Here is a 26,536-nt window from a genome sequence, read left to right as displayed (position 1 = left end):
TTAAAACTGGTGTACGATAACTTAACCTTACAGTATGATAACTTAACCTTACAGTACGATAACTTAAAACTGGTGTCGATAACTAACCTTACAGTATGATAACTAACCTTACAGTAAACTAACCTTACAGTATGAAATAACAACAACCTTACAGTACGATAACAAGTATGATAACTTAATACGATAACAACCTTGGTATGATAACTTAACCTTACAGTACGATAACTTAACCTTACAGTACGATAACTTAACCTTACAGTATGATAACTTAACCTACAGTACGATAACTAACCTTACAGTACGATAACTTAACCTACAGTACGCTAACTAACCTACAGTACAATAACTTAACCTTACAGTATGATAACTTAACCTTACAGTACGCTAACTTAACCTTACAGTATGATACTAACTACAGTATGATAACTAACCCTACAGTACGATAACTAACCTACAGTACGCTAACTAACCTACAGTACGATAACTAACCTACAGTGCTAACTAACCTTACAGTATGATAACCTAACCTTACAGTATGATAACTTAACCTTACAGTACTAACCTAACCTTACAGTACGATAACTAACCTACAGTATGTAACCAACCTTACAGTACGCTAACTTAACCTACAGTATGATAACTTAACCTTACAGTATGATAACTTAACCTTACAGTACGATAACTTAACCTTACAGTACGCTAACTTAACCTCACAGTACGATAACTTAACCTTACAGTACGCTAACTTAACCTTACAGTACAATAGCTTAACCTTACAGTACGCTAACTTAACCTTACAGTACGCTAACTTAACTTACAGTACGCTAACTTAACCTCACAGTACGATAACTTAACCTTACAGTGCTAACTTAACCTTACAGTACAATACTTAACCTTACAGTACGCTAACTTAACCTTACAGTACGCTAACTTAACCTTACAGTACGCTAACTTAACCTCACAGTACGATAACTTAACCTTACAGTACGCTAACTCTAACCTTACAGTACAATAGCTTAACCTTACAGTACGATAACTTAACCTTACAGTACGATAACTAACCTTACAGTACGATAACTTAACCTACAGTACGCTAACTTAACCTTACAGTACAATAGCTAACCTTACAGTACGCTAACTTAACCTACAGTACGCTAACTTAACCTTACAGTACAATAACTTAACCTTACAGTACGCTAACCAACTTACAGTACGCTAACTCTAACCTACAGTACGATAACTTAACCTTACAGTACGCTAACTTAACCTTACAGTACGATAACTCTAACCTTACAGTACGATAACTTAACCTTACAGTACGCTAACTTAACCTTACAGTACAATAGCTTAACCTTACAGTACGATAACTTAACCTCACAGTACGATAACTTAACCTTACAGTACGCTAACTTAACCTTACAGTACAATAACTTAACCTTACAGTACGCTAACTTAACCTTACAGTACAATAACTTAACCTTACAGTACGATAACTTAACCTTACAGTACGATAACTTAACCTTACAGTATGATAACTTAACCTTACAGTACGATAACTTAACCTTACAGTACGATAACTTAACCTTACAGTATGATAACTTAACCTTACAGTACGATAACTTAACCTTACAGTACAATAAATAGCTAACCTTACAGTACGATAACTTAACCTACAGTACGATAACTCTAACCTCACAGTACGATAACTTAACCTACAGTACGATAACTAACCTTACACTACGATAACCTAACCTTGCGAGTACGATAACTTAACCTTACAGTACGCTAACTTAACCTTACAGTACGATAACTAACCTTACAGTACGCTAACTTAACCTACAGTACGATAACTTAACCTTACAGTACGCTAACTTAACCTTACAGTACGCTAACTTAACCTTACAGTACGCTAACTTAACCTTACAGTACGCTAACTTAACCTTACAGTACAATAACTTAACCTTACAGTACGCTAACTTAACCTTACAGTACGCTAACTTAACCTTTCAGTACGATAACTTAACCTTACAGTACGCTAACTTAACCTTACAGTACGATAACTTAACCTTACAGTACGATAACTTAACCTTACAGTACGATAACAACCTTACAGTAGATAACAACCTACAGTACGATAACCAACTTACAGTACGATAACAACCTACAGTACGCTAACAACCTTACAGTACGCTAACAACCTTACAGTACGCTAACTAACCTTACAGTACAATAACTAACCTACAGTACGATAACTTAACCTTACAGTACGATAACTTAACCTTACAGTACATAACTTAATACAGTACGATAACCAACCTTACAGTACGCTAACTTAACCTTACAGTACGATAACTAACCTTACAGTACATAACTTAACCTTACAGTACGATAATTAACCTACAGTACGATAACTTAACCTTACAGTACGATAACTTAACCTACAGTACGATAACTTAACCCAGTACGCTAACTAACCGTACAGTACGATAACTTAACCTACAGTACGATAACTTAACCTACAGTACGATAACTTAACCTTACAGCGATAACTTAACCCAGTACGATAACTTAACCTACAGTATGATAACTTAACCTTACAGTACGATAACCTTAACCTACAGTACGATAACCTAACCTTACAGTACGATAACCAACCTTACAGTACGATAACTAACCTACAGTACAATAACTTAACCTTACAGTACGATAAACTTAACCTACAGTACAATAACTAACCTCACAGTACGATAACTAACCTTACAGTACGATAACTAACCTTACAGTACGATAACTAACCTACAGTACGATAACTAACCTTACAGTACGATAACTTAACCTTACAGTACGATAACTTAACCTACAGTACGATAACCTTAACCAGTACGATAACTTAACCTACAGTACGATAACTAACCTACAGTACGATAACAACCCTACAGTACGAAACTAACCTTACAGCACGATAACCAACCTTACAGTACGATAACTTAACCTTACAGTACGATAACCAACCTTACAGTACGATAACTTAACCTTACAGTACGATAACTTAACCTTACAGTACGATAACTTAACCTTACAGTACGATAACACAACTAACCCTGTAATACGATAACTGACCCATTAAGATGTAATTTTTTTTTACATTTTAGAACCAAATAACACGTGAGGAAATTACATAAGGTGGAAAACTTCTCTCAGTCAACCAACCAGTCAGTCAGCCAGTCAGTCAGTCAGCCAGTCAGTCGTCAGTCAGCTGGGTGATGGACACTAGATAATATAAAATTTTATTAAACACCCAAAAATAGGTTCGTACAGTACATTAAGACCAAATAATTCTAGACAAGAGCCATCGTTACTGACATTGTTATATGAAACACAACAACTGGATAAAAGTTGATCTTAACAATACATAATAACACTTTTTGGTTAAGCTTCTACAACTGGACACACTGTACTGTACACGTGAGGAAATAAAACACTGTATAAACGGCAACACTGTACGATAATGTTTACACCAACACTCCATAACTAAACCTTCATTACACCCGGGAGCCTCTCTGCTATCCCGGTCAATTAAGACGTTAATGGCATCTTACAAGGATAGCAGCGTTCCCCCCCTCTCCGCCAGGCATATGTGGCTGCCAGATGTAGGTGTATTAATACCAGATGTATGTTGATGCCAGATATGTGTTACTGTAGGTGTCTTGCTGCCAGACGTAGTTGTGTTGTTGCAAGACCTCGGTGTCCTGCTGCCAGACGTACTGTAGTTGTGTTGTTGCAAGACCCGGTGTCCTGCTGCGGACGTAGTTGTGTTGTTGCAAACTCGTGTCCTGCTGCCAGACGACGTAGTTGTGTTGTTGCAAGACCTCGGTGTCCTGCTGCGAGACGTAGTTGTGTTGTTGCAAGACCTCGGTGCCCTGCTGCCAAACGTAGTTGTGTTTTGCTGCCAGACGTATACTGCTGTTCGATATAATGAGTTGTACTGCCAGACGTAAATGTGGTGTTGCCGGGAGTTATATAAAGAGTCTCGTACAGCGGTGAACGAGGTCACAGCGTTAGAGTGGACAATCTCGATTTGGCAACAAGAGAATATCCCCGGGATCATTATAACTCCCTTGATGCAGACACAATACAGAGAGATCCTCAGGCGTCCATTAAGTGAGATAAGGACCCGAGTAGTGTAATGTTGGTGTATTAGTGAAGCGCTTCAGTAATATACCCGCGGCGCTCCTCCTCCTCCACCAGGTGCTGTGCCTCCCTCCTCCACCACACACCATCACTACCCACCACAACCACACATCATCACCACAACACACATACCACATTACACTCACCACCATTACACACTGTTGCCACCCAACACCATCACCACCACACACCACACAGTATCACCACACACCAACGCTATGACTACCACAACACACACTCAGACTTTCACCACCACACACACACACACCACTACACCACCACACACACTACTACACCACCCACACACCACTACCCACCACACACCACACACCACCACACACCACTACACCACCACAACCGCTACACCACCACACACCACTACACCACCACACACCACCACCACCACACCACACACCACCCACACCACCACACACCACTACACCACCTCACACACCACTACACCACCCCACACACCACCACTACACCACCCTCACACACCACTACACCACCACACACCACTACACCACCTCATACCACACTACACACCACCCTACACCACCTCACACACCACTACACCACCCCATACACCACTCCACCACCTCATACACCACTACACCACCCCTCACACCACTACACCACCACACACACCACTACACCACACACACACCACTACACCACCCTCACACCACCACACCACCTCACACACCACTACACCACCTCACACACCACACCACCACCCACACACACCACTACACCCTCAACACACACCCACACACACACACCACCACACCACCACACCACCACACCCACCACACCACCTCACACACCACTCACCCACACACACTCACCTCACACACCACTACACCACCCCACACACCACCACACCACCTCACACCACTACACCACCTCACACACCACACCACCCTCACACACCACACACCACCCCATACACCACTACACCACCTCATACACCACACCACCTCACACCCACCACACCACCCACACACCACACCACCTCACACACCACCACCACCTCACACACCACACACCACCACACCACACACCACACACCACTCACCACCCACACACCACTACACCACCTCACACACACCACTACACCACCTCACACACCACTACACCACCTCACACACCACTACACCACCTCATACACCACTACATCACCCTCATACACCACTACACCACCACACACACCACCACACCACCTCATACACCACTACACCACCCCACACACACCACTCACACCACCACACACCACTACACCACCCTCACACTCACACCACTACATACACCATTACACCACCCACACACCCCACTCACACCTCCACACCACCTCATACACCACTACACCACCTCACACACCACTACACACCACCTCACACACACCACTACACCACCTCATACACCCACCCTCATCACCAATACACCATCTCACACACCACTCACACACCTCCACACACCACTACACCACCGCACACCACACACACCCCACACCACTACACCACACCACATACACCACTACACCACCTCAACCACTACACCACCTCACACACCACTACACCACCTCATACACCCTACACCACCTCAACACCAATACACCACCTCACACACACCACTACACCACCTCACACCCTACAACACCCATCACCATCACCACCCACACACCACACACCCCACACACACCACCACACCACCCATACACACACACCACTCACACACCACTACACCACCGCACACCACTACACCACTCACACACCACTCACACCACCGCACACCACACACCACTTCACACACCACTACACCACCGCACACCACTACACCACCACATACACCACTACACCACCCCACACCACTACACCACCTCACACACACCACTACACCACCTTCACACCCTACACCACCTCATACACCAATACACCACCTCACACACCCACTACACCACCTCACACCACTACACCCTACATACACCATTACACCACCTCACACACCACTACACCACCTCACACTCACTACACCACCCACACACACCACTACACCACCTCACCTCACTACACCACCCACACACCACCTCACACACACCACTACACCACCTCACACCACTACACCACTACATACACCATTACACCACCTCACACACCATTACACCACCACACACCACCACACCACCACACATACACCACTACACCACCACACACCACTACACCACCTCACACACCACTACACCACCTCCCACACACCACTCACCACCTCACACCTCACTACACCACTACACACCTCACCACTCACACACCACACCACCCACATACACCATTACACCACCTCACACTCACTACACCACTACATACACCATTACACCACCTCATACACCACTACACCACCTCACACTCACTACACCACTACATACACCATTACACCACCTCACACACCACTCAACAAACAATTCAGTTAGCCTGTGTAGGATGCGTTGGCGGATGGCAAAGCCAACTCCATAAATGCGGTTTCCCTGAACAGTTGGCTTACCTTTCCAGAAGAAGGTATAGCCAGACCCCCGTTCTGTGAGTTGACCCTCATCTGGGAGGCGGGACTCACTAATGGCTGCTATGTTGATGTTATACCTAGCCAGCTCATTTGCCACAAGGGCGGTTCTACTTTCAGGACGCGCATTTGTGCCAGTATCCAGAAGGTCCCATTCCATGCAGCGACCATAAGAGGTTGCATAGTTTGTTTATGATTTGATCTGTAATTATGATTGTACTTTCGACCGCATAAGGATGCCCTTACTGGGTCAGGTTGGTTCTTTAAACAGGCTATATTTAGGGCACCTTTTCTAGCCCCCTCCCCATGTGAGGTGAACAGAGTGGCTCCTCGAAAGGGCTGCTCAGTCACACAGACAGGACCGGATTGCACTGCTGTCTAGATCCCAGGGCATAAACGACCATCTTATCTGTGCCGCCCATGTGCAGAGTTGTGACTAGAGACTCCCGGCAGTCATCTTTGTCTGTCCCCGTCGCCACCACACCACCACACACACTACTACACCACACACACCACTACACCACCCACACACCATCACACACCATCACACACACTACTACACCACACACACACCATCACTCACACCACCACACACACTACTACACCAACACACCACTACACCACCACACACACCACACACCACACACACACACACACACACACACACACACACACACACACCACTACACCCCCACAGACATCCAAAACGAAGAGCTTAACAGACTGGTTGACTTCACCACACACACACACACACACACACACACACACACACACACACACACACACACACACACACACAGTTCTCTCTCCGTCCGACACTTAACATATAAGATAATCTTGAGTAATAAACAGCCACTCCACCACCTACGCTTCCCTCCTTCCTCCCTTCCTTCCTTCCTTCCTTCCTTCCTTCCTTCCTTCCTTCCTTCCTTCCTTCCTCCCACCCCTTCCTTCCTTCTTCCTTCCTTCCTTCCTTCCTTCCTTCCTTCCTTCTTCCTTCCTTCCTTTCCTTCCTTCCACCCTGCCTGCCTGATTTCCTTCCTCCTGCCTGCTCTCCTTCCTTCCTTCCTTCTACCGTGTCTGCCTGACTTCCTTATTCCTCCCTCCTTGCCTGCCCGTCTCCTTTCCCTCCCTCCCTCTCCTTCCCTCCCTCCTCCCTCCTTCCATCTCTCCTTCCCTCTCTTCCTCTCATGCTGCGGGGACGACCACGTCTTTAAACAGTCTCAAGGTAGAACAGGAAGCCATTTTGACGGTATCTGACCAAGAAGTATAGTCTCAGTGCAGTTAAGACGCCATTTTGATTGTTCCTCATGGCGTTCTCTCAGTAGCAATGAAGTTCTTTTGTTCTCTATTGATGTTTTCTGTATTGTGTTGCGTTCTCTTGTTATTTTCTTGTGCTCTTAAGTTCTCTTGTGAAAATCCCGTCTCTTAATTTTTTTTTTTATTCCTTGTCTTTCTGTTTCCTCCTCAGTACTCTCTCTCTCTCTCTCTCTCTCTCACACCGTCCACAATTCCTCCCACACAAGTTCTATCAATTTACCCTCGTCCGAATTTTGTTTAGTCGATGGCGGTCTGGTGGTGGCTTGGTTGGTCGGTCGGTCGGTTGCTTGGTTGGTTGGTCGGTTGGTTGATTAGACTGATGATTGGTCGGTCTGTTGGCTTGTCGGATGGCCGTTTAGTTGGTGTGGGTTGGTCGGGGGGGGGTATCATGGGCTTAGCGAGCACCGTGGGCCGCCTCAACTTTACGTAATCTTTAGCTTGTTAAGTTCCAGGCCAACTCCTGCCGACTTAACTTATCCTCTGCTACAAGATACGGGATTTACGCCAATATTTTTATTTTGGCGAGTTGGCGGTGATGGCGAATGTTTGGGTGAATTGGCGGTGTTGGTGAGGTTTGTTTTGGCGATGATGGTGAAGGTTTTGGGCGTTGGTGAGGGCTTTGGGGAGAATTGGCGGTGTGGTGAGAGGTTTTTGGCGAGTTGGCGGTGATAATGAGGTATTTTTGGCGTGTGTTGGCGGCACTCTGGTCTTATTTTGGCGTGAATTGGCGGTATTATTATATTTTTTTTAAGTGACTTGGCGATGTTAAAGTCTTATTTTGGCGGGTTTTTGGCGGCGATGATGAGAGTTTTTGGCGAGATTGGATTATTCCCGGAGCACTGTGAGGCGCGGTGAGTCTCTCGTTTAATTTACAAAGGAAGATCACTTACTTAATTTGAGAGAGAGAGAGAGAGAGAGAGAGAGGAGAGAGAGAGAGAGAGAGAGAGCCATAACACCAGTACGAGACAAAAAAAAAAAGAGATAGAGAAACACACGAGTAAGAGATAAAGAGAGATAGATCAACTAACAGCAAAAGAGAGAGATAAGAGATACAAAACAACGGCAGTAAGAAAGAGAGAGAAAGAGAGATAAAAAGAGAGAGAGAGAAAGAGAGATACATACACCAATATTCCCCAAGCATAAAACTCTCACTTTTAAATACGAACAATATTGGCTGGTAAAACAAAATAGACGGGAACAGTTTATAACAAAATTCGTAAACAAACTGCATAAACAAACAACATAAACAAACAACATAAAAACAAACAACGTAAACAATATAAACAAACAACATAAACAACAAACAAACAACATAAACAACATGAACAAACAACATAAACTATAAACAAACCAACACCATAAAAACATTAACAAACACCATAAACAAACAAACAAACACCGTATATTGGATAATGGCTGGATGTATATGATGATGATGATGATGATGATGAAAATAATTATTGATAGTAATATTCAATAATAATAATAATAATAATAATAATAATAATAGTTTTCAACGGATAAATCAACACAATATAATACTCAAATATGGTAAGAGAGAGAGAGAGAGAGAGAGAGAGAGAGAGAGAGAGGAGAGAGAGAGAGAGAGAGAGAGAGAGAGCACAATGAACTCTTAATCATCATCAAAGTTTCATTATCATCAAAGTTTCATCATCATCAAAGTTTCACCCTAAAACTTGAGGGTTATCAGGAATCAGTTTCACGTGTGTTCGAGTTATAGAGAAAAACGTCCACTGTGTTTAACTTTGTAGCAGTGATTATCTTGTTCCTTGTTCCCTGTTTATTGTTCTTTGTTCTGTTTATTGTTCCTTGTTCCCTGTTTATTGTTCCTTGTTCCCTGTTTATTGTTCCTTGTTCCCTGTTTCTTGTTCCTTGTACCACCTTCCGCCGCCGCCTACACTATCACCACCACCACCCACACTATCATCATACCACCATCACCACCATCACACCTTCCACACCTCACCATCACCACACCTCCCACACCACCATCACCACCACACCTCCCATACCACCACCATCACCACTATCATCACTATCACCACATATAATCTCCACCATCCCCGGTATAACAAGACTCTGTTTCTCTCAGTAATAATGTATATATACGTGTAGATGGTGATAGTGATGGTGATGATGGTGATAGTGATGGTGATGATGGTGATAGTGATGATGATGGTGGTGATAATGGTGATAGTGATAATGGTGATAGTGATGGTGATGATGGTGATAATGGTGATAGTGATGATGGTGATAGTGATGGTGATAATGGTGATAGTGATGATGGTGATAATGGTGATAGTGATGATGGTGATAGTGATGGTGATAATGGTGATAGTGATGGTGATGATGGTGATATGGTGATAGTGATGATGATGATGGTGACAATGGTGATAGTGATGATGGTGATAGTGGATGGTGATAATGGTGATAGTGATGATGGTGATAGTGATGGTGATGATGGTGATAGTGATGGTGATGGTGATAGTGATGATGATGGTGGTGATAATGGTGATAGTGATAATGGTGATAGTGATGGTGATGATGGTGATAATGGTGATAGTGATGATGGTGATAGTGATGGTGATAATGGTGATAGTGATGATGGTGATAATGGTGATAGTGATGATGGTGATAGTGATGGTGATATGGTGATAGTGATGGTGATGATGGTGATAATGGTGGATAGTGATGATGATGATGGTGATAATGGTGATAGTGATGATGGTGATAGTGATGGTGATAATGGAGTATGATGGTGATGATGGTGATAATGGTGATAGTGATGATGATGATGGTGATAATGTTGATAGTGATGATGATAATGTGATAGTGATGGTGATGATGGTGATAATGGTGATAGTGATGATGGTGATAGTGATGGTGATAATGGTGATAGTGATGGTGATGATGGTGATAATGGTGATAGTGATGATGATAATGGTGATAGTGATGATGGTAATGGTGATGGTGGTGTTGATAGTGATGGTGATGGTGGTGATAATGGTGATAGTGATGATGGTGATAGTGATGGTGGAGATGATAGTGATGGTAGTGATGATGATGGTGGTGATAATGGTGATAGTGATGATGATGGTGATAGTGATGGTGATGATGGTCATAATGGTGATAGTGATGATGATGGTGATGATAGTGATGGTAGTGATGATGCTGGTGGTGATAATGGTGATAGTGATGATGATAATGGTGATAGTGATGATGATGGTGGTGATAGTGATGGAGATGATGATGGTGGTGATAGTGATGCTAATGGTGATGGTGGTGTTGATAGTGATGGTGATGATGATGGTGGTGATAGTGATGCTAATGGTGATGGTGGTGTTGATAGTGATGGTGATAATTATATTGGTGATAGTGATTTATATATTGACCAAAAATAATCACTCCTTCATTGCTTCACACAGTCACTCCTATACTCAGTCTCTCCTTCACTCAGTTACTCTCACAGTCACTCATTCACTTCTTCACTCAGTCACTCATTCACATAGTCACTCATTCACACAGTCACTCCTTCACTCAGTCACTCATTCACACAGTCACTCCTTCACTCAGTCACTCATTCATTAAGTCACTCCTTCACACAGTTACTCCTTCACTCAGTCACTCTTTCACAGTCACTCCTTCACTCAATCCTACACATAGTCAATCCTTCACACAGCCAATCCTTCACACGGTCAATCCTTCACATAGTCACTCCTTCATATAGTCACTCCTTCACCCAATCCTTCACATAGTCACTCCTTCACTCAATCACTCCTTCACATAGTCACTCCTTCACTCAGTCAATCCTTCACATAGTCACTCCTTCACCCAATCCTTCACATAGTCACTCCTTCACTCAATCCTTCACTCAATCACTCCTTCACTCAATCCTTCACTCAGTCAATCCTTCACACAGTCACTCCTTCACACAGTCACTCCTTCACATAGTCACTCCTTCACTCAATCCTTCACACAGTCAATCCTTCACTCAGTCAATCCTTCACTCAGTCAATCCTTCACTCAGTCAATCCTTCACATAGTCACTCCTTCACTCAATACTTCACACAGTCAATCCTTCACACAGTCACTCCTTCACACAGTCACTCCTTCACACAGTCACTCCTTCCTCAATACTTCACAGTCAATGTTCACGGTCACTCCTTCACACAGTCACTCCTTCACCTGATCAATCCTTCACATAGTCCTCCATAAATCCTTCCTCCAGTCAATCCTTCACTGATCACTCCTTCACACAGTCACTCCACTTCCACAGTCAATACTTTACTTGTCCTCCTTCATCAATCCTTCACAGTCAATCCTTCACACAGTCACTCCTTCACACGAGTACTTCTTTCACACAGTCCTCCTTCCCACTCTAATCCTTCACACAGTCACTCCTTCACTCAATCCTTCACACAGTCACTCCTTCACACAGTCACTCTTTCACACAGTCGCTCCTTCACTCAATCCTTCACTCAATCCTTCACTCAGTCAATCCTTCACACAGTCAATCCTTCACACAGTCACTCCTTCACACAGTCACTCTTTCACACAGTCACTCCTTCACTCAATCCTTCACACAGTCACTCCTTCACTCAATCCTTCACACAGTCACTCCTTCACACAGTCACTCTTTCACATAGTCACTCCTTCACTCAATCCTTCACACAGTCACTCCTTCACATAGTCACTCCTTCACTCAATCCTTCACACAGTCAATCCTTCACTCAGTCAATCCTTCACTCAGTCAATCCTTCACTCAGTCAATCCTTCACATAGTCACTCCTTCACTCAATACTTCACACAGTCAATCCTTCACACAGTCACTCCTTCACACAGTCACTCCTTCACACCGTGCTCCTTCCTCAATACTTTGCAATTAATCCTTCACACAGTCACTCCTTCACGCGATCCTCCTTTGCAGTCAATCTACCTTCACAGTCCTCCTCAATCCTTCACTCAGTCAATCCTTCACAGTCCGCTCCCTTCTTTAGTCACTCCTTCACACAGTCAATCCTTCCATGATACTCCTTCCTCAATCCTTCACACAGTCAATCCTTCCCCATTCTCCTTCCACACAGTGCTCTTTCACACAGTCACTCCTTCACTCCAATCCTTCACACAGTCACTCCTTCCTCAATCCTTCACACACAGTCCTCCTTCCACACAGGTACTCTTCCACACAGTCGCTCCTTCACTCAATCCTTCCTCAATCCTTCACTCAGTCAATCCTTCACACAGTCCTCCTTCACACAGTCACTCTTTCACTGATCACTCTTTCACACAGTCGCTCCTTCTTCAATCCTTCCTCATTCAATCCTTCACACAGTCCTCCTTCACACAGTCCCTTCCTTCACAGTCAATCTTCACCAAGTCACTCCTTCCTCAATCCTTCACACAGTCAATCCTTCCACACAGTCACTCCCTTCACACAGTCCTCCTTCACATAGTCCTCCTTTACCGTCCTCCTTCACTCAGTCACTCATTCCTCAAATTAGCCCCCCACAGTCCTCCTTCACACAGTCTTTCTTTCACACGGTCGCTCCTTCCTCAATCCTTCCACAGTCACTCCTTCACTCAATCCTTCACAGTCGCTCCTTCGCAATCCTTCCACACAGTCGCTCCTTCCTCAATCCTTCACAGTCCTCCCCTTCTGCTCAGTCCTCTTTCCACACAGTCGCTCCTTATAAATCTTCACACAGTCACTCTTTCACACAGTCGCTCCTTCACTCAATCCTTCACACAGTTACTCCTTCACACAGTCACTCTTTCACACAGTCACTCCTTCACCCAATCCTTCACATAGTCACTCCTTCACCCAATCCTTCACTCAATTAATCCTTCACTCAGTCACTCTTTCACATAGTCAATCCTTCACTCAGTCAATCCTTCACTCAGTCAATCCTTCACTCAGTCAATCCTTCACTCAGTCAATCCTTCACTCAGTCACTCTTTCACATAGTCACTCCTTCACCCAATCCTTCGTACAGTCACTCCTTCACTCAATCACTCAATCACTCCTTCACTCAGTCAATCCTTCACTCAATCACTCCTTCACACAGTCACTCCTTCACCCAATCCTTCACACAGTCACTCCTTCACTCAATCACTCCTTCACTCAATCACTCCTTCACGTAGTCCTCCTTTGCTCAGTCAATCCTTCCTCAGTCCATCCTTCACTCAATTAATCCTTCACTCAGTCAATGTTACTCAGTCACTTCCTTGCTCAGAGCCTCCTTCACACAATCACTCCTTTACTCAATCTTTCCTTTACCTGAGTACTCCTTCCTCCAATCCTCCTTCACTCCAATCACTCCTTCACTCCAATCACTCCTTCACATAGTCCTCCTTCCTCCAATCCTTTGCTCATCAATCCTTCACTCAGTCAATCCTTCACTCAGTCAATCCTTCACTCAGTCACTCCTTCACCCAGTCAATCCTTCACTCAGTCAATCCTTCACTCAGTCAATCCTTCACTCAGTCAATCCTTCCCTCAGTCAATCCTTCACACAATCACTCCTTCACTCAGTCAATCCTTCACTCAGTCAATCCTTCACTCAGTCAATCCTTCACTCAGTCAATCCTTCACTCAGTCAATCCTTCACTCAGTCAATCCTTCACACAATCACTCCTTCACTCAGTCAATCCTTCACTCAGTCAATCCTTCACTCAGTCAATCCTTCACTCAGTCAATCCTTCACTCAGTCACTCCTTCACTCCGTCGTTCAGTTACTCAAGACACATCCGTTTAACATTTCCTGTACACAAGGCGACAGCTCCTTTGATGTTCACGCGTCTTCAATTCCTCGTATTTCCTCCTACCGTGTTGACGCTTCCATGGCTGTTGTGTTGAGGCTTCCATGGCTGCTGTGTTGAGGCTTCCATGGCTGCTGTGTTGAGGCTTCCATGGCTGCTGTATGGAGGGTTCCATGGCTGCTGTGTTGAGGCTTCCATGGCTGCTGTGTTGAGGCTTCCATGGCTGTTGTGTTGAGGCTTCCATGGCTGCTGTGTTGACCTTCCATGGCTGCTGTGTTGAGCTTCCATGGCTGTGTGTTGAGGCTTCCATGGCTGCTGTGTTGAGGCTTCCATGGCTGCTGTGTTGAGGCTTCTAGGCTACTGTGTTGACGCCCATGCTGTTGTGTTGAGGCTTCCATGGCTGCTGTGTTGACGCTTCCATGGCTGTTGTGTTGACGCTTCCATGGCTGATGTGTTGAGGCTCCATGGCTGCTGTGTTGAGGCTTCCATGGCTGCTGTGTTGAGGCTTCCATGGCTGCTGTGTTGAGGCTTCCATGGCTGCTGTGTTGAGGCTTCCATGGCTGCTGTGTGTTGACGCCTCCATGGCTGATGTGTGTTGAGGCTTCCATGGCTGCTGTGTTGAGGCTTCCATGGCTGCTGTGTTGAGGCTTCCATGGCTGCTGTGTTGAGGCTTCCATGGCTGCTATGTTGACCTTCCATGGCTGCTGTGTTGAGGCTTCCATGGCTGCTGTGTTGAGGCTTCCATGGTTGCTATGTTGAGGCTTCCATGGCTGCTGTGTTGGAGCTTCCATCTGCTGCTGTGTTGAGGCTTCCATGGCTGCTGTGTTGAGGCTTCCATGGCTGTGTTGAGGCTTCCATGGCTGATGTGTTGAGGCTTCCATGGCTGCTGTGTTGAGGCTTCCATGGGGCTGTGTTGAGGCTCCATGGCTGCTGTGTTGAGGCTTCCATAGCTGCTGTGTTGAGGCTTCCATGGCTGCTATGTTGAGGCTTCCATGGCTACTGTGTTAAGGCTTCCATGGCTGCTGTGTTGAGGTCTCCATGGCTACTGTAGTCTAGGCTCCCATAGCTGCTGTGCTGGAGGCTTCCATAGCTGCCAGTTGAGGCTTCCATGGCTGCTCTGTTATGCTTCCATGGCTGCTGTGTTGAGGCTTCCATGGCTGCTGTGTTGAGGCTTCCATGGCTGCTGTGTTGGAGCTTCCATGGCTGCTGTGTTGAGGCTTCCATAGCTGCTGTGTTGAGGCTTCCATGGCTGCTATGTTGAGGCTTCCATGGCTGCTGTGTTGAGCCTTCCATGGCTGCTATGTAGGGCTTCCATGGCTGCTGTGTTGAGGCTTCCATGGCTGCTGTTGAGGCTTCCATGGCTGCTGTGTTGAGGCTCCATGGCTGCTTTGTTGAGGCTTCCATGGCTGCTGTGTTGAGGCTCCATGGCTGCTGTGTTGAGGCTTCCATGGTTGTGTGTCGCCTCCATGGCTGCTGTGTTGAGGCTTCCATGGCTGCTGTGTTGGCCTTCCATGGCTGCTGCGTTGAGTGCTTCCATGGCTGCTGCGTTGAGGCTTCCATGGTTGCTGTGTTGAGGCTTCCATGGCTGCTGTGTTGAGGCTTCCATGGCTGCTGTGTTGAGGCTTCATGCTGCTGTGTTGAGGCTTCCATGGCTGCTGTGTTGAGGCTTCCATGGCTTTGTTGAGGTTCCATGGCTGCTATGTTGAGGCTCCCATGGTTGCTGTGTTGAGGCTTCCATGGCTGCGAGGCTTCCATGGCTGCTGTGTTGAGGCTTCCATGGCTGCTGTGTTGACGCTTCCATGGCTGCTGTGTTGAGGCTTCCATGGCTGCTGTGTTGACGCTTCCATGGCTGCTGTGTGGAGGCTTCCATGGCTGCGTTGTTGAGGCTTCCATGGTTGCTGTGTTGACGCTTCCATGGCTGCTGTGTTGAGGTCATGGCTGCTGTGTTGAGGCTTCCAGCTGCTGTGTTGAGGCTTCCATGGCTGCTGTGCTGAGGCTTCCATGGCTGCTGTGTTGATGCTTCCATGGCTGCAGTGTTGAGGCTTCCATGGCTGCTGTGTTGACCTTCCATGGTTGCTGTGTTGACGCTTCCATGGCTGCGTGTTGACGCTTCCATGGTTGCTGTGTTGAGGCTTCCATGGCTGCTGTGTTGACGCTTCCATGGTTGCTGTGTTGAGGCTTCCAGGAACCCTCTGACTGGACAACCTTGTTGAACATACTCTCTGATTGGCTAACTCCATAATTTCTCTCTGTTTTAAGGTCTGTCAGGTTTATTATATACTGGGTGTGTGTGTGTGTGTGTGTGTGTGTGTGTGTGTGTGTGTGTGTGTGTGTGTGTGTGTGTGTGTGTGTGTGTGTGCTGAATCTACCTGTTCACGTTGGTTCGCTATACACGGCTACAGCTTTGAAGATAGAGAGCTGAAATTTGTTATGACGGTGTGTTTGTGTTTCTGAAGTGTCCCGAAGGTGGAATTTTGGAAGGCTGGTGAGATGGGGAGAGGCTGATGAGGGAGGTGGGGGGCTGGTTAGGGGAGAGGCTGGTGAGGAGGAGGGGGAGGGAAGTCCATACAGTTACAGTACAATAACATTTCCATCACCGACCTGCTAGACGTAGGCTTATCCCACCTTTACTAGTACATTCGTAACTCAAAATAAATAAATAAATAAATAAATAAACACCCTCCTATTCCATGATTTTTAAACGCCATTATAAGTTAAAACAGATAAATAACACTAAAAAAATTATGAAAGACAAAGAGTTATCGTACAGGCAACTCAAAATGGACGTCTGTGGTTGTCAGTCACGTGATGTTGATAGTTAACAGCGGTACTCCAGCAGACGATTAGCTCTCTCTCTCTCTCAACACTGTAGCCAGGGTAAGATACATTTGTAGCCCGGGTAACTCTAGGCCCTAGTAACACTGTGTGGCCCTAGTAACACTGTGTGGCCCTAGTAACACTCACCTGTGGCCTGGGTAACACCACAGTGGCACAAGAGGAGGCCAAGTAGCCAGCGGGTGACGCCCATAATGTTGGCCACCCATCACACGCCTGGGGAGGGAGGTTAGTTATTATTATTAATTATTATTATTATTATTATTATTATTATTATTATTTATTATTATTATTATTATTGTTATTATTATTATATTATTATTATTATTATTATTATTATTATTATTATTATTATTATTATTATTATTGTTGTTGTTGTTGTTGTTGTTGTTGTTGTTGTTACTCTTATTATTATTATTATTATTATTATATTATTATTACACATCAAAAACACATTTCCTCTGCACTAAACATCACATCATAAACAGTAAGAAATATAGAAGGTCTAAGGCCCATCAAGACTGGGGCCTGTTTGGACTGGGCCCCAGTCTCCATAGCCCCTGTGACCTGAGGTGTTATATAGCATTAATACATGTAAACATTATATACATTGTAAACATTATTATATTCCTTTATAATTTTAAAGATTTAGTGTCAATAGTATAGGCATACAGGTACAGGTAACCAAGGTCGTCTGTCTGTCTGTCAGTAATCATAGGTTTGTCTGTCTGTCTGTCAGTAATCGAGAGGTGTCTGTCTGTCTGTCTGTCTGTCTGTCTGTCTGTCAGTAATCATGAAGTGTCGCTCCCGTTCGTCAGTAATCATGAGGTGTCTGTCTGTCTGTCTGTCTGTCAGTAATCAGAGGTGCTCCTCGTCTGTCTGTCAGTAATCATGAAGTGTCTGTCTGTCTGTCTGTCTGTCTGTCTGTCAGTAATCGCGAAGTGTCTGTCTGTCTGTCTGTCTGTCTGTCTCTGCTGCGTAATGATGAGGGTCTGTCTGTCCGTCTCTCTGTCAGTAATCATGAGGTGTCTGTCTGTCTGTCTGTCTATCTGTCTGTCAGTCAGTAATCATGAGGTGTCTGTCTGTCTGTCTGTCAGTAATCATGAAGTGTCCGTTCATTGTCTGTCTGTCTAGTATCAGTAATGATGAGGTGTCTGCCTGTCGTATAATCAACTCATCCAGCACCTGAGCTTCACCAACCATATGGTGATGGCGTGTACGGTCGTGATGTGCCTGTATTAAGATGAGTAGGCCCCTTTGGTGTAAAGAGAGAGAGAGAGAGAGAGAGAGAGAGGTCTTTGTCACGTAACTCCCTATACAAGAGGTCAGTCAGGGTTTATATTTTCAACGATATTATTTCTGGAATGTGTGTGTGTGTGTGTGTGTGTGGTGAGGGGGTTACGTATGCATGTGTGTAGGTAGGTGTTATGTGTCTGTGTGTGTGTGCATATATACATGTGTATGTGCGTGTGTTTACGTTCTAGAGCTGGGTTAAGTATGCATGTACACGCGCCTGATGCTAGCTCACAGCCTCAGGTTAAGCCACACTTAACACTGTGTATGTGTGTGTGTGTGTGTGTGTGTGTGTGTGTGTTACCACCAGCGCCATAAAAGCATAATTCCCTCCGTCTGGACCACAAAGTTTGGTCCAAAAGGTCTTAAATATACTTTACATTTACAAGTAAGCGAATTCTGGTATTCCGCGCCACGGCCGAGGTTTGTGTGTGTGTTGGGAAAGGTGTTTGTTTGTTTGTTTGTTTGTTTGTTGGTGAAGAGGTTTTGTGTGTGTGTTTGTTGGGAGAGGTGTTTGTGTGTGTGTGTGTGTGGTTCTTACCCTTCACACTCCCTCCCTCCCTCACTCACCACCACTCTCCCTCACCTCACCACCACTTTCCCTCACTGTCACATCACTTTCCTCACTGTCACCACCACTTCCTCACTCACCACCACTTTCCCTCACTGTCACCACCACTTTCCCTCACTCACCACCACTCTCACCACCACTCCTCCCTCACCTCACCATCACTTTCCCTCACTCTCACCACCACTCCTCCCTCACTCACCACCACTCTCCCTCACTCTCACCATCACTCCCTCTCCCCTCACTCACCACCACCACTCTCCTCACCTCACCATCACTCTCCCTCACTCTCACCACCACTTTCCCCTCACCACCACCACTCTCCCTCACTCACCACCACTTCCCTACTCTCACCACCACTCTCCCCTCACTCTCACCATCACTTTCCCCTCACTCTCACCACCACTCTCCCTCACTCTCACCATCACTCTCCCTCACTCTCACCACCACTTTCCCCTCACTCTCACCATCACTTTCCCTCACTCTCACCACCACTTTCCCTCACTCTCACCATCACTTCCCTCACTCACCACCACTCTCCCTCACTCTCACCATCACTTTCCCCTCACTCACCACCACTTTCCCTCACTCACCACCACTTTCCCTCACCTCTCACCACCACTCACCATCACTTCTCCCCACCCCCACCCACCACTTTCCCTCACTCTCACCACCACTTTCCCTCACCTCACCATCACTTTCCCTCACCTCACCCACCACTTTCTCCCTCACTCCATCACTTTCCTCACTCACCACCACTCTCCTCACTCTCACACCACCACTTTCCCTCACTCTCACCACCACTCACCATCACTTTCCCTCACTCCCACCCTCACTACCTCCTCACTCTCACCATCACTTTCCCCTCACTCACCATCACTTTCCTCACCTCACCACCACTTTCCCTCACTCTACCATCACTTTCCTCACTCTCACCATCACTTTCTCCTCACTCACCACATCACTTTCCCTCACTCTCACCACCACTTTCCTCCTCCTCACCACATCACTTTCCCTCACTCTCACCACCACTCTCCCTCACTCTCACCATCACTTTCCTCACTCACCATCACTTTCCCTCACTCACCACCACTTCCTCACTCACCATCACTTTCCCCTCACTCACCACCAGCTCCCCACCTCACCATCACCTCTCTCCTCACCACCATCACTTTCACCACCACACTCTCCCCACCACCACCACTCTCCTCACCTCACCACCACTCTCCCCACCTCACCACCACTCTCCTCACCTCACCCACTTTCCTCACCACCACCTCACCTCACCACCACCTCCTCACCTCACCACCACTTTCCTCACCTCACCACCACCTTCTCCTCACCACCATCACTCACCACCACTCTCCTCACCTCACCATCACCTCCTCACCTCACCACCACTTTCCTCACCTCACCACCACTTTCCTCACTACCACCACTTTCCTCACTGTCACCATCATTTCTCTCACCACCACTTTCCTCACTCACCACCACTCTACCTCACTCTCACCACCACTTTCCCTCACTCACCATCACTTTCCTCACTGTCACTGCCATTTCCCTCACTCACCACCACTTTCCTCACTCACCGCCCGGGATCACTGACACCCACGTCTTGCATTCTGATTATGTATTAGTGGAGAGAGAGAGAGAGAGAGAGAGAGAGAGAGAGAGAGAGAGAGAGAGAGAGAGAGTGTGTGTACAATAAAGGCAAACAGAGAAAAGAGAGTGAACGAGAGAGAATGAAAGAGAGAGATAATATACAATAACGGTAGCAGAGAGAGAGAGAGAGAGAGAGAGAGAGAGAGAGAGAGAGAGAGAGAACGAAGGAGGAGGAGAGAAGAGAGAGAGAGAGAAGGAGGAGAGAGAGAGAGAGAGACATTAACAGCACCGTCAGAGGGCCAGTTGTGGTAGTCCCAGAAGAGGGAGAGAGGCACTCGACCCTCCTTGGCACTCTCCCTCCCACCTCACCCCCCTGCCCTCCTCCCTCCCCTTACCTGTACCTCCAGGTAACTAATGTCTAATTACGGTATAGTCTCGGTGCTATTTATCCGCCATTTTGAATCATCATTAGAGTCTCGTAAATTTTAAGTTTAGGTTAGGGAATGTGTTGGTCGTTGTCCACACACACACACACACACACACACACACACACACACACACACACACACACACACCACACACACACACACACACAACAACGGGCCTAAAATAAACGGGAGAGGACATAAGAACGTGTGACCCTTGTGTGGAGAAGAGTCGAATGTTAATGTGAACTCTCTCAGCTAGCCTCCTAAGGTGATTTCCTACCGGCACGTGACCAGACTAGGATGTGGCCCAGTACTGTGGTCACATTATCAATATTCGTGGTAAGGTAATGTGGCCACACTACCCATATAATGGTAGTAATGAATGGCCACACTACCATGTAAGTATACAGTAATGTACACACTACCCATATAAGTAGTACAGTTATGTGGCCATACTACCCATATGAGTGGTTCAGTTATGTGGCCACACTACCAATATACGTAGTACATTTATGTGGCCACACTACCCATATGAGTGGTTCAGTTATGTGGCCACACTACCAATATAAGTAGTACAGTTATGTGGCCACACTACCCATATAAGTAGTACAGTTATGTCCACACTACCCATATGAGTGGTTCAGTTATGTACACACTACCAATGTAAGTGGTACAGTTATGTGGCCTCACTACCCATATGAGTGGTTCAGTTATGGCCACACTACCAATATAAGTGGTACAGTAATGTGGCCACACTACCAATATAAGTAGTACAGTTATGTCCATACTACCATAATGAGTGGTACAGTTATGTGGCCATACTACCCATAATGAGTGGTTCAGTTATGGCCACACTCAATATAAGTAGCAGTTATGTGGCCACACTACCCATATGAGTGGTTCAGTTATGTGGCCACACTACCAATATAAGTAGTAGAGTTATGTGGCCACACTACCCATATGAGTGGTTCAGTTATGTGGCCACACTACTCACATGTGTGTGCGTGTATACAGTACCTGTGCGTATTTGCGAATATTCATGCTTTTGTGCCTGTGTGTGTGTGTGTGTGTGTGTGTGTGTGTGTGTGTGTGTGTGTGTGTGTGTTTGTATATAATGATGAGAGAGTTAGAGTCAGGTGGCCTAACAACACGAGACGACAGGCGATGGCGGCGGTGGTCTGTGTGGCGGCGGCGGTGGTCTGTGTGGCTGTTTGTGGCGGCGGGTGTCTCTATAGCAGTTTATGTTTGTGGTCCTGTTTGTGTGAGTGTTTGTGGCGGGCGGGAAGCGATGGGCCACACACCGCCACCTGCCTCCTGTTACCGTCAAGGTCAGTACCACTACATCACCTGCCTCCGTCCTGCCCCCCAGTGAGTTAGTTGACACGCTCCTCAACCTCCCGGGATTAGCTAATCTATCCCGTGTCCTGCTGAGCTAGATGGTATTCTTCCTCACCACACACGGGATTGGCTCACCTTGTCGCGATTATAGTGTTTACGGGTATAAATAACAACAGAACAACTTCCCTGTGTGTGTGTGTGTGTGTGTGTGCACGATATAATGGTCAACATGCTCGCCTTGTAAGCCAATGGACCCGAGTTCGATCCTCGGGCAGGGTGAAACTATGGGCAAGTTTCTTTACGCCATTTGCCTCTGTCTACCCAGCAGTAATTGGGGACCTGGATGTTAATCGATTTGTGAATCGTGTTCCGGGGTAATGGTTAGCCAGTGTAGTTGGGGAGTTGTCCGGTCTTCTCGGACTATTCCTTGACACTGGCTGTTGACGTCTAGATGGCCCTAGGGCTGACCAGCCTTCAACTCGAGGTACAACCATATAACAATAGTAGAAACTCATTGGTTGCTAAGTGCGTAACGTCACAACTCCCATAGCAACCAATGAATGAACAGTTACCAGTCACTAGTTGCTAAGTGCTGTACGTTATGACTCACTCACCAACCCATCACTGTTTTGTTGATGGATGAGCCATTCCTCCACTTCGCGGTGTTATTATCTTAAAGTTCACGAGTCAGGCAGCTCGATCCAGTACACCCAGACCCTCATATTTATTTATATTATATGTTAGCACCGCCGAGTCAACCTTTCAAGTGGTCACAAGCCAAGTGTACTAATGTAAGGCTGTGGGTGTTCACCTCGTGTGGAGTATTTCGTGACACACTCGCTTCACTACACAAACACAGGTACCGTATTGGCTCTATTGACATTTCCGACTTTTTGGGTTAGTTTATACACGACAACCTAGAGAGAGAGAGAGAGAGAGAGACCCCCCTTGCTACCTCCACCCATGCCCTCCTAGCCACCCCAACCAGCCCCCCTTGATAGTGCTTTTGTTGGTGTGTTTGCATTAACTGTCCAAAAGCCACGAAAAACAACACTAAATAAATGTTGTGTTTTGTACCCTCTCCACTTCCCCTTTTCCTTTTCCCCTCCCTTTCTCGTCTCCAAATACCAAGTAAATCAATAGGGGTTAGAGGCGTTGTTTGTTTGTCCACGGATCTTGTTTCTTTTTTTTCTTATTTTTTCAGGTCCTATCAGAATTTTTTCTTGGGGAAGGAGGAAGGAGGATGTTTTCTTCTGTGTATAGTGATTTAATGGCATGGTGGACGGTGTACAGTATAGTGTTGGAGTTGTGTGTGTGTGTGTGTGTGTGTGTGTGTGTGTGTGTGTGTGTGTGTGTGTGTGTGTGTGTGTGTGTGTTCTTTCTATATTCACTAGAAATGTCAATACAAAATGGTTTAATTCATTCTATTTAAATACTGTTTGTGAGTCTTGTGTATTTTATAGTTATATATTTATTTTATATTTTGAATGTTTTGATAGTTATCAGGTAAACTCAAAGGGACCCACGTTACTCAGGGACCCGTACACTCAGGAGGGACCCACGTACCCTCAGAGGGACCCACGCACCACGTACACCCAGAGGGGGACCCGTGCCTCCAGGGGACCCACGTACACTCAGGAGGACCCATGTAAACTCAGAGGACCCCGTACACTAAAGGGGCCCACATACACTCAGATGGGACCCAATAACACTAAGACCACTCAGAGGGACCCCGTGTACACTAACAGGGGACCCACGTACATTCAGGAGGGCCCCCGTACATCAGAGATTACCTCAGAGCCACGTACACTCAGTACATAGAGGGCACCCGTACATTCAAGAACACACGTACATTCAGGAGCACCCCGTACACTGAGAGGGGCCTCACGTGCATACAGAGGGCACCCGTACATTCAAAGCACCCTACACTCAGAGGGCCTCACGTACATACAGAGGGGCCCCAGTACACTAGAGGGGCCCACATGCATAGAGGGCACCCACGTACTTCAAACACCCACACTCAGGGTCCCCCACGTACATACAAGGGTGTCCACATGCATACAGGGGTCCCCACGTACCTTATTGGGCCATCCAGGGAGCCTGGGGTGGGGGGGTGGGTGTGGAGGCGTCGCTACCGCAGCATGACCTGGTGAGAGAGAGAGAGAGAGACTATGTTGAGAGACTATCTTTAATATTTAGAGAGAGAGAGACACTATCTTTTTTGAGAGAGGCTATCAATTTTAGAAGCGAGAGACTATCTTGAGAGAGACTATCTTTGTGGAGAGAGAGAGAGAGAGAGAGACTATCTTTAATATTGAGAGAGAAAGAGAGCTGTGTCAGCTTCTTCAATCAAATAAGATCATTAAGACTACTCTCTCCTCTCTCTCTCTCTCTCATTTTTTTCTCACTTTTTTTCTCTGTCTGTCTGTGTCATTCTGTTTATCTTTCTGTCTATCAATGGTAGATATTTATGTACCAGTGATGAACAATTTATTTTGAACATTTTGTACCAGTGAATATTTTGAATTTTGTACCAGTGATGAACTTTAATACTGATGAACAATTTTGACAATTTTGTACTGATGATGAACATTTTGAGCATTTTGTACCAGTGATGAATATTTTGAACATTTTGTCCCACAGATGAACAATTTTAACAATTTTTCCAGTGATGAACAATTTGAACATTTTTGTACCAGTGATGAACATTTTGAACATTTTTGTACCAGTGATGAACAATTTGAACATTTTTGTACCAGTGATGAATATTTTGAACATTTTTGTACCAGTGATGAACATTTTGAACATTTTTGTACCAGTGATGAACAATTTGAACATTTTTGCACCAGTGATGAACAATTATCCCACAGATGAACAATTTTGAACAATTTTGTACCAGTGTTAATAACTCAGACAAAGGTATAGGGAATAAAACAGACAATGATAAAATAAAGAAATAAAAAGACAGAATATAATAAAACTAAACAAAAGCAATAAAATAGATGGAAATAAAAGTCGAAGAAGAGGATGATAAAGGAGGAATAAAAAATAAAATAAGAAAAGTTTTAGTCAAGGAAAAACACGAGAGTGGAGGAGTTTAATGGCGTCTCTCCTCTCTCTCTCTCTCTCTCTCTCTGCGATGAAATAAAATAAAAAGAAAAGAAGAGAGACAGAAAGAAGAGATGAAAGAAAGAGATCAGCGTCTACAAAGACAGATTATGTTGGTGGGTCTGGGGAGGTGGAAGGGGAGTGTAAAGGGAAAAGAGGAGGGAGTGAGGTGGGGGTGTAAGGGAAGGGGAGGGAGGTGGTGGGGTGTAAGGGAGGGGAGGAGGTGAGGTGGGGTGTAGGGAAGGGAGGAGGTGAGGTGGGGTGTAAAAGGGAGGAGGAGGTGAGGTGGGGTGTAAGGGGAAGGGAGGAGGTGGGGTGGGGTGTAAGGAGGGGAGGTGAGGTGGGGTGAAGGGAAGGGAGGTGAGGGGAGGAGGGGTGGGGTGTAGGAGGAGGTGAGTGGGGTGTAAAGGGGAGGAGGTGAGGTGGGGTGTAAGGAAGGGGAGGAGGTGGGGTGGGGTGTAAGGGAAGGGAGGGAGGTGGGGTGGGGTGTAAAGGGAAGGGGAGGAGGTGGTGGGGTGAA

General features: G+C 45.8%; 1 protein-coding gene across 2 annotated transcripts in view; it reads right to left on the bottom strand.

The window, feature by feature from the left end:
• LOC121853423 (immunoglobulin superfamily member 10-like) overlaps positions 1-25,057 on the bottom strand; it is a 64,260-nt gene extending 39,203 nt beyond the window's left edge. For both annotated transcript variants that reach the window (XM_042347522.1, XM_042347524.1), the window contains exons 1-2: positions 24,987-25,057; positions 17,809-17,895 (exon numbers count right to left, since the gene is read on the bottom strand). In XM_042347522.1, coding sequence (XP_042203456.1) covers positions 17,809-17,872 — 64 coding nt within the window. In that variant the 5' untranslated portion in view covers positions 17,873-17,895; positions 24,987-25,057. The remainder of the gene's footprint in view (positions 1-17,808; positions 17,896-24,986) is intronic.
• Positions 25,058-26,536: the final 1,479 nt, after the last annotated feature.

The sequence above is a fragment of the Homarus americanus genome, unplaced genomic scaffold (genome assembly GCF_018991925.1).
Source record: "Homarus americanus isolate GMGI-L3 unplaced genomic scaffold, GMGI_Hamer_2.0 scaffold4896, whole genome shotgun sequence".
In the NCBI taxonomy this organism is placed as follows: domain Eukaryota; kingdom Metazoa; phylum Arthropoda; class Malacostraca; order Decapoda; family Nephropidae; genus Homarus; species Homarus americanus.
The sequence above is the reverse complement of the archived record's forward strand: the minus strand, read 5'-3'. Positions and strand labels throughout refer to the sequence as shown.